General features: G+C 37.5%; 1 protein-coding gene across 1 annotated transcript; it reads left to right on the top strand.

The window, feature by feature from the left end:
• Positions 1 to 79: 79 nt before the first annotated feature.
• LOC132056943 (BTB/POZ domain-containing protein NPY1-like) lies at positions 80 to 2,786 on the top strand. Its single transcript, XM_059449358.1, is given in 6 exon segments — positions 80 to 812; positions 815 to 878; positions 880 to 1,268; positions 2,069 to 2,460; positions 2,462 to 2,504; positions 2,507 to 2,786. Coding segments are annotated over 6 exon segments (1,713 nt in total). The 5' UTR covers positions 80 to 94; the 3' UTR covers positions 2,614 to 2,786.
• Positions 2,787 to 9,581: the final 6,795 nt, after the last annotated feature.

The following is a 9,581-nucleotide window of genomic DNA, read 5'->3' as shown; positions in this document are numbered from 1 at the left end:
ATGTTGGATAATTATTTTTCGAAAACCCAACATGTTCCTTCATCAACTTTGAATATTTAGTGATATAACATATCAGTATCTGATTTTGCAATTTATGCTGATTTTGCTTTGCCAGTTTCCTCTGTTGTCCAAGAGCAACAAGCTGCAAAGGCTTGTATCAAAAGTAAATGAAGACAATTCGGATGAAATTCAGTTAGTTGATTTTCCTGGTGGACCTAAAGCTTTTGAGATATGCGCCAAATTTTGCTATGGAATGACCGTGACTCTCAATCCTTACAATGTTGTTGCTGCCCGTTGTGCAGCTGAGTACCTTGAGATGACTGAAGATATTGACCGAGGAAACCTTATTTTCAAAATCGAAGTATTCCTCAATTCCAGTGTTTTCCGCAGCTGGAAAGATTCAATTATTGTTTTGCAGACCACCAAGTCTCTTCTACCGTGGTCCGAAGATCTGAAGGTGGTAGGGAGATGTATAGATTCTATCGCATCCAAAACTTCAATGGATCCTTCGAGTATTACATGGTCCTACACTTGTAACAGAAAAGTGGCACAAGTTGGGATGAAATTCCCTGGAAATTCGGAATCCGTGCCCAAGGATTGGTGGGTTGAAGATATATGTGAACTCGAGATAGATCTTTACAAGCGAGTTCTGATTGCAGTTAAATCGAAGGGAAGGATGGATGGTAGGGTTATTGTGGAGGCATTAAGAACTTATGCAATGAGATGGTTGCCCGATTCTATTGAGGTTCTGGTATCTGAAGCTCACAGTAGGAGGAATAAATCTTTGTTAGAGACTATTATCTGCTTGTTGCCTTCGACAAAGGTGTTACTTGTTCGTGTAGTTTCTTGCTTAAGTTACTGAAAGTCGCTGTTCTTGTGAGGGGATGATTCATCAAGGGATGATCTCGTTAGAAATATCAGCTTAAAGCTGGATGAGGCTTCAGTCGATGATCTTTTGATACCAGCAAGGGCCCCGCAAACTACTGTTTATGATGTTGAACTAGTGAAGTGCCTTGTGGACAGATTCATGATTCGTGAAAGAAGTAGTCGGGGTAAGAACATTCCCGCGAAGAGCACGAACGATTTCATCTTGGGGCATGCGTCATGGTTGAAAGTCGGTAAATTAATCGATGGCTATCTTGCAGAAATTGCTCGTGATCCAAACGTCTGTCTCTCTAAATTCATCGAGCTATTGCAATCAATTCCAGACTCAGCAAGACCAATCCATGATGCATTATACGAGGCAATCGATATCTATCTGCGGGTTGGTTATTTATTTTTTCCTTTTCCATCATAAGCTCTGCAAGTCCTTATTTTAAATGTAGCCGTCTAAGGGTGTGTCTGGTGTGGAGGAATTTCAATTTCCCATGTTTGGTTGGACAAAATTCTTGGCAAACATTTTCTCTAAGAAAATAAGCTCTTTAAATATGAGGGAAATGCCTTCCTCAAAAACAAGTTCCACAAGTGTCATTCCACATCGATTGTCCCTTCCATCCTCCAACACACATCCCACCCTCATAGCTCCCACTCCACCGTCCCCGCACTCCTACCCCCCACTTCACCTCACACATAGTGCTTGCTTAAATTATAAATGTCGTTGGGATAATATTTTCTCGCTACGTACCAAACCTAAGAAAATCACTTATTTCCGAGAAAAACATTTTTCAAGAAACATTTTCCGTGGAAAACATTTCCCTTCATACCAAACACACCCTACTTCAGTAGATATGTCTCAGTCATCAATTGAACCCAAACAGCACTTCTTTGTATTATCAATTTACCATGCTCCAATCTCATATTGGACCCACATAGCTTAGCTAATATAAGAAAATAGTGGTCTTTTCCAATACATATCATGAGCAAATGAAGAAATATATCTTTGTGCAACTGCTACAATGGCCGTCAGCTCTTTTAGATGCCTTTTTTAAGCTTAACAACAAAATACAACTACTAAGCCTCAATCTCAAGCAAATTGAGATTGGCTACATGATTCCTCATGGTTGGTGTCGCTCCATTTTTGAAGCTTATGGTTGTTAAATATACTAACTGCTCGTCTTATGTGCAGGAGCACTCTCAAGCTTGACAAAAGCCGAGAGAAAACACTTATGCAGCTTCATGGATGTCAGGAAATTAACAATGGATGCATCTATGCATGCAGCACAAAATGAACGGCTGCCTCTCCGGACTGTTGTCCAAGTCCTATTCTTTGAGCAAATTAGAGCTGCTGCTGGAGTTCAAGCCTTAAATCACAGAAATACTGATGCTGTAGATTCCACTAGGAAGACTGAAGAATATTGGCAGAAAACATTGCCAGAAAAGCAGAATGTATCGAAACCATCGAGTGAAATAAAGGTAAAAGGAGAAGATCCACAGAAGAACATGAAGTTGGTAAAGAAGGGTAGTAAAAACAGAAGTAGTGGACCACAGTTGCTTCCTTCAAGATCAAGGAGAATATTTGACACAGCTGTTTGCTGTTGGTAAGGTGTCTGGTAATGGCGAAAACCGAGCTCTGAGACATCTGGTAGTTCTCAGAGTCCAGCTTCAAGGATTATTCAAGGAGAAGTTAAGTCCTCTGGTTCATCTTCAAGAAATAGGAGGCATTCAATTTCATAAGAAATTCATGTAGATTGTAAGGATCACATTTGTGTAAAAAAAGGGTAAGCTTTTAGTTGTACTAATTAAGGTGTTCAATCATCATAGTAATAGTTAAGAGCTTTGCTGCAAAACTTGTAATTCTTGGATGCATTCTCCTTTGGTATCTTTTAGTTATTGTGCTCTTAGTTTCACCCATCATGTTAATTAAATTAAATTTCTTGAAAAAGAAACATTTATAATCACTATGTTTTCTTTGTGATTATAAATAAAACCATTATCTGATTTTTTCTTAGGTTAAATTATCTGAGTTCCACTCTATCATATTGCTCATTTACCAGTGAAAAATGCGTATTGCTCTATTCATTTATAATATCATGGCAAGATTTTTATGCTAATTGAATATGGTGATTTAAACTTAGTTTTAGGCGAAAGTAAGGAAAACTTAAATTCATCAAAATGAACCTCAAGAATCAGGTAGTTCTTCATATATAGTTTATGCTTAAGAATATTTACTCAATTAACCAAATAAGGATTTGAAAGATAAATTGACCTTGATTGATATCACTCGCTTTCATTTTCAACACTCTCAATAATATCTACTTTAAGTATTTGTAAATTGTAATATATCATAAATTTCAAAAGTGATGGATAAAATTGTCCACAAAAATTCTATTCAATTCAAAAAAACTAATTACATGATTAAGGGTTGAAAAAGATAAAGAATGAGACCAAAACCAGACTAAAAAGGATGGAGAAAAAAACATTTTTTTGCACGGATTGCCCTCCTTCTTTTGGGGCATTTTTTAAATTTTCGCCCTCATATTTAAGTGCTTCAAGTTTTGCCCTTCGCTCGATACCCGAGGCTCCGGTTCGAACCCCCGCTCGGTGCATAAAATAAAAAAATACCAAGACAGTGGGCGGGAGAGTTGTATGCCGGATCCAAGATACAATCCTTAAGGAAAACCAAAGTTATGCCGAAAGTAGGACTTTGCCTTGAGACATTTTTTTTTTTTTTTTTAAAAACTTTTCGTAAGGCACACTTTTAGTTAAGGCATACTTTTGGTATACCTTAATTAAAAAGTGCTCCGCTCCATAGCGCATAATTCCCTGCGGAAAAGTTTTGCCCCATAAGGCAAAACTAAATTATGCCTTGAGGAAAAGTTATGCCCCCTCCGGCATAAATTTAGTTTTTCCTTAAGGAAGTTATGCCGAGGTACAGACTTTGCCTCGAGACTTTTTTTTTTTTTAAAACTTTTCAAGGCACACTTTAGTTAAGGCATACTTTTGGTTATGCCTTAATTAAAAGTCCCGCCCCATAGCGCATGGGGCTCCTTACGAGCTTTTGTCCATAAGGCATAACTAAACTATGTCTTGGCGAAGTTAGCGCCCCTCCGCATAACTTTAGTTTTTCCTGGGCCGTTTACGGCCGCAGTGCGTACTTGCCTTGACATTTTTTTTTAAAAAAAAAAAAACTTTTCAAGGCACACTTTTTAGTTAAGGTATACTATTATACCTTAATTAAAAGTCCGCCCTATGGCGCATAATTCCCAAGCGAAAGTTTTGCCCCATAAGGCAAAAAAAAAACAAAATTATGCCCGAGGAAAAGTTATGCCCCCTCCGGCATAAATTTAGTTTTTCCCTAAGGAAGTATATTTATGTACAGACTTTTGCCTCGAGACTTTTTTTTTTAAAACTACAGAATATCTTTAGTTATATGTACATACTTATTATGCCTTAATTAAAAGCTCGCCTATAGCGTATACCCTTACGAAAAGTTTTGCTCCATAGCGCATAACTAAACTATGTCTGAGTAAAAGTTATGCCCCCTCCGCATAACTTTAGTTTTTCCTTAAGGAAGTTATGCCGATGTGCGTACACTCCCTCCAAATTTCGCCTTGCGAAATTATTTCTTTATTTTATGCTTGAGCGGGGGTTCGAACCCAAAACCTCGTGATTCAAATGGGTGGCAAACTTAGCACTGATAAATATGAGGCAAAATTTAAAGACCGCAAATATGAGGGGCAAAATTTAAAGACCACCCTTAAAAGAAGGGCAATTGCTGAATTGCCCGGGTAAACCCTGAGCCCAGATTTAAAGAACTATAATTTATTTTTTACTTTCACTTAATTCACCGATAATTTTTTTTTATTGGCTTGCTAAATTTAAATGGTGAAATTCTAACTTACTTCCATTAACTTCATTCAAAGAATAACGCATTTTCTTCAAAAGCAAAATGAAGATTTGGACCACGAGCATGGAAATGAAAAAGGAAGAGGAAAGAGAAAATGAAAAGCTTAAAAAAAAGGGGAAAAGGGCCTAAAATGCCCTTGAACTATGGGATTTGGTATAAAAATGCCCCGTATGTACCTTTGCGCTCTAACCGCTTCCCGCCAATCGATTGGGCTTAAATTGCCCTTATTTTTAACGATTGGGGCATTTTTGGCCCAATAGATGGACGGAGGGCAATATTGTACCAAATCAATTAAATTTTTATTTATTACGTGGCACATTTTAATAAGTTAGTTTTAAAATTAACCTAAACTAATTATATCCTAGCACAAAATTTGGATCCACCTAACCCGCCCCCGACTTAAAATGGTGATCAGAGCAACATCCGTCCCGCAAATGGCCACCATTAATCTCCACCGTTCATTCTTCTACCGAAATGACCTCAAAACCTCCATTAAAACCACCACCGTAACAGCCGCTCATCCAAATGGCCCATCGAGCCACCATTAAATAGCCAATATTCTTGGATGTTACGGTGGTGTTTTTAATTACCCTTAATTTCACTTGAAACCCAATAACTATAAAAGGAAAATTAATGGGAATGTTCATGTGGTAAAATTGATTACCCTTAATTTCACTTGAAATCCAGTAACTATATAAGGGAAATTAATGAGAATGTTCATATCAAGCAAAATTCTTTCTTTTGATTTTGGTAAACTCTCATGTAAAGGTTTGAAATCGGTAGTGACTCTTGATCATAGACTCGTGTGCTTTGAAACCACATGACCTTTAAAAGATCTCATTTATCTAACATCGATACTTACCCTATCCTATCCTTGTTAGTCTTCCTAATGGATATAGAGTAAAAGTGACCGAGATTGGGAACGTGGCACCAACTTCGAGATTGTTTTATGCAAAGTTCTTTATGTCCCTTCTTTTAAGTACAACTTTATCTCTGCTCATTATTTAAACTTAAATATCAAGGCCATTACTTCTTTTACGGAAATTCTTGTCTTCTGTGTCCCTTCAATAAAGAGTGGAGGATGGTTTGTACCTTCGTGTCCTCATTGTTTGAGAAACTCAACCACTCAAGCACAAAATCCAAGTTTATGTTCTAGTATTTCTGATTCTGTTTTTCATTGCAGTCCTGTAGTGCAAGTAACATTGGTTCTTCTACTCTTGTATCCAATAAAGTGCACTATAATATTTCTGATGCTGTAATAGTTCCTTCTGTAAATAGAATGCACACTTCTGATCATGTATCCAATAAAGTGCACTATAATATTTCTGATGCTGTAACAGTTCCTTCTGTAAATAGAGTGCACACTTCTGATCATGTAACTGTCCTTTTTGTAAATAAAGTTCATTCTTCTATTAATAATTCTTGTGTGTCTCATGATAATGATGTGTTTCATGGTAATGATGTTGATTTGGTGCGGCATCATAGACTTGGACATGTCCTTTTGAAAAAATGAAGTGGTATCTCATCCATTCCCGTTACTTTTTCAACCAAACAACCCTTCTTGTATTCCATATGTCCTATGGCCAGACAAAACAGACCGCCATTTCCTCAAGGAACCAATTCCACAACCAAATTTTTTGAACTATTACATACGGATTTATTGACCATATCATGTGTCAAACCATGACAATTACAAATACTTTCTCACCTTGGTAGATGACTATAGTAAAGATGCACTTGGACTCATTTGTTGTCCTCGCAAAAGTAATACTTTGCAAGGCATTAAACATTTTGCTCGCTCTTGTTGAAAACCAATTTCAAACCACTATTAAGTCTCGTCAGTTAGATAATGGCCTGAATTCACAAATTCCGAAGCCAACTTGTTTTACCAATCCAAAGGGATAATCCATCGAAATGTTGTCCATACATACCACAACAAATGGTGTGGTGGAAAGAAAATACAAATACATTTTTGAAACAAATAGGTATCGTTATTTCAATCAAAACTTCCAATCAAGTAATCTGGGAGTGCTTATTGACTACCCATACATCATTAATAGACTTCCCAATACAACCTTACAAAACAAATGCCCCATTGAAGTTTGATACCAAAAGAAACCTAATTACTCACATATGAGAGTATTTGGATGTTTGTGTTACTCCACTATACCTAAGAACCTTAGATCCAAATTTGAGCCCAAACTGCCCTCATGCCTTTCTTGGATACCCTTTTGGAACCAAAGGATAGAAAGTTCTAAGTCTTGTCCCTAAGAAGATACACAAAGCCAAAGATGTCATCTTTCATGAAAATGTTTTCCCTTCAATTTGTCTAAAGATTCTAATAACATAGTTTCTAATTTCGACTTTGCTCCCACCGTTCTCGACACCATCTTTACTTAATCCTTATGCTTCATATATATGAAGGAACACTAGGACACAGTATATGATAACAAAAGAAATCACCATGCTACTCTCACCAAATATCACCTAATAGAGATCTTAATGACACCTATATACTAATGACAATACTAAACCCTTAGTGTACTTAACATCTCTTTCTCTAAGTTTTTCGGCCAATTTTTTCACTCCGTGTCATCTAGTCCTAATCAAGTAAATACTAGTGCACCTTCCTTCGCTAATGATATCTTGCATCTTCTCAAGTTCATGGATCTCGCTCCCTACTCAAGAAGTAAGAGCTTCCTTAGGATACCACCCTCGCTCATCTCAAAGACTTTATTCATTCTCTACCTATTATCAAACCACATTCTACTACTAATCCCGTTTCCAATTCTAACTTCTCTCTCAGTGCTTTGTTTTCCTTGAACCATTACATAACACTTGACCTACTGATCAATAAGAGTCAACACCTAGTTGCAAATGTTTGCACCGATTGTGAACCAAGTTCATATGCAAAGGCATCCATAAAATTTGCATATGTAAGGCTATGACACAAGCAGTTTGAGGCCCTCTATTGATACAATAACGGATACGCGAAAACGAGAAATTAAGAAGATAAACAAAGGAAAAGAAAGATAGATAATTTGACACAACTTAAGATTCAATTTAGCAACCAAAGTTATATAAAACTAAGACCTCTAAATTATCATCAAAAGAAATACCAAATTCTTAAGTTGACCTCAAGGAATCGAATCCCAAGCAACCAACCTCTCAACAACACAAGAATCAACAAGAGCCTACCAAAGGCCTCTCACAAGTTTCTCTCTCAGAGATAACCCTAAAAACACTCAAAAATATCCATAATTCATCAAAAGTCCCTAAATCAAATAAAAAAGACAAGCTATATAGCAAGCCAAGTAAAGAAGACTAATAGGCAATTACAATGCTACCCTTAATGAAGTAAGGGCCTTTGTTTGGCTAGTCTTCTTAGCTGTAGTCTTCAATTCAAGGATTTGCCTTCAATGGCCAAACACGTCCCTCCTTGCATAGATGCAATCTCTAATCAACCTTGCATGTACGGCCTTCTTGCAATCATAACCCTCCTGCGCAAAGTAGCCACTTGCACAAATAGCCCTCGCGCAAATAGCCATCTTCCGACCTTGAATCCCCCGGCTTGCAATTGTAGCCACTTTAAGAGGCAAGCCTTGGGACTTGAACTTTTAAAGCCTTCCATCCAAGCTATCTCCCATATCTTGAAGTGCCATCCTATGTGACCTCCCATGATCTTCAAAGACTCCATTTCGCAAGCTCATGGAATTGGTCTTGTATCATTCTCCCCTTCTTGAAAAGGATTCGTCCTCGAATCTAAACCTTGCAAAACCATAAGGAGACAAACAAATAACAAGTCCTCAACGGATGAGGGTTAAATGTTAAAGTGACTAACCTACCACCATGCCAAGTAAGAACAAATTTGTGATATAGCCAAGTGTCAACCATTTTCAAGCAAATTAAGCTCTCAAGTAGAGCACTAAGAGCTTGGCTAACCAAAAGATTAAGAAATGAGGATATTCTAAAAGAGCCAATGGTGTCAAGACACCAAGTTGGCAGGACATACAAATGATCCTCAATTGCAAAATAATACCATTCACACCAAGCTAAGACTTCACGGGTCAAAGGGAAAAGATACCTACATATCACGGGCAAGGTAATAACCGAGTACCCTATCAGACCCCGCCTCCATAAGATGCACTCCCAAAAAGATCATGAATGTCATCATATGCAAAAAGATAATAAAAAAGAAGGTGTCACGCAAAATAACTTCATCTAGGTGTGTCCTCAACGTAGTTTCACTATGAAACTCAAGAGCATGGTCGATACTACTACTATTCTCGGAACACCTAAGGAAGAATTAGCAATTTGCAGACAAGTTTCACCTTCCTTTTGAACACTTCCCCTCCCAATAAGTGGATCACAATTCCTCAAGGAGGATCTCCATCATAGGGAAGAGTGTTATCATCCCATGGATTTTCAAATACCATGTAGTCACCAAAAGGGCTACACTTTCAACATTACAAAACATCCCACTAGGTATTTCACTCTCAATAGTCATGTCATCCTCAAATAAAACATTATCCTTTACAAGAGAATAATCCATGAACAATGAGAGTCAAAGCATGTCATTTCACTCTCAAAAGAACGAGTGTCGTCTTTCAATGCATTTTCGTTCACATGACTATCTACATGACACACATCACCACTACAAATTGGAGTCTTATCACGTGACACTAAAGTACGATCAAGAGACTCATTTTGGATACGAAACAAACAAGGATGAGATGTCACATTCTTTCCACCGACCAACTATATCAACATCATCACTAACTAGAGGTACATTAAA

This window comes from Lycium ferocissimum, chromosome 1 (genome assembly GCF_029784015.1).
Source record: "Lycium ferocissimum isolate CSIRO_LF1 chromosome 1, AGI_CSIRO_Lferr_CH_V1, whole genome shotgun sequence".
In the NCBI taxonomy this organism is placed as follows: domain Eukaryota; kingdom Viridiplantae; phylum Streptophyta; class Magnoliopsida; order Solanales; family Solanaceae; genus Lycium; species Lycium ferocissimum.
The sequence above is the reverse complement of the archived record's forward strand: the minus strand, read 5'-3'. Positions and strand labels throughout refer to the sequence as shown.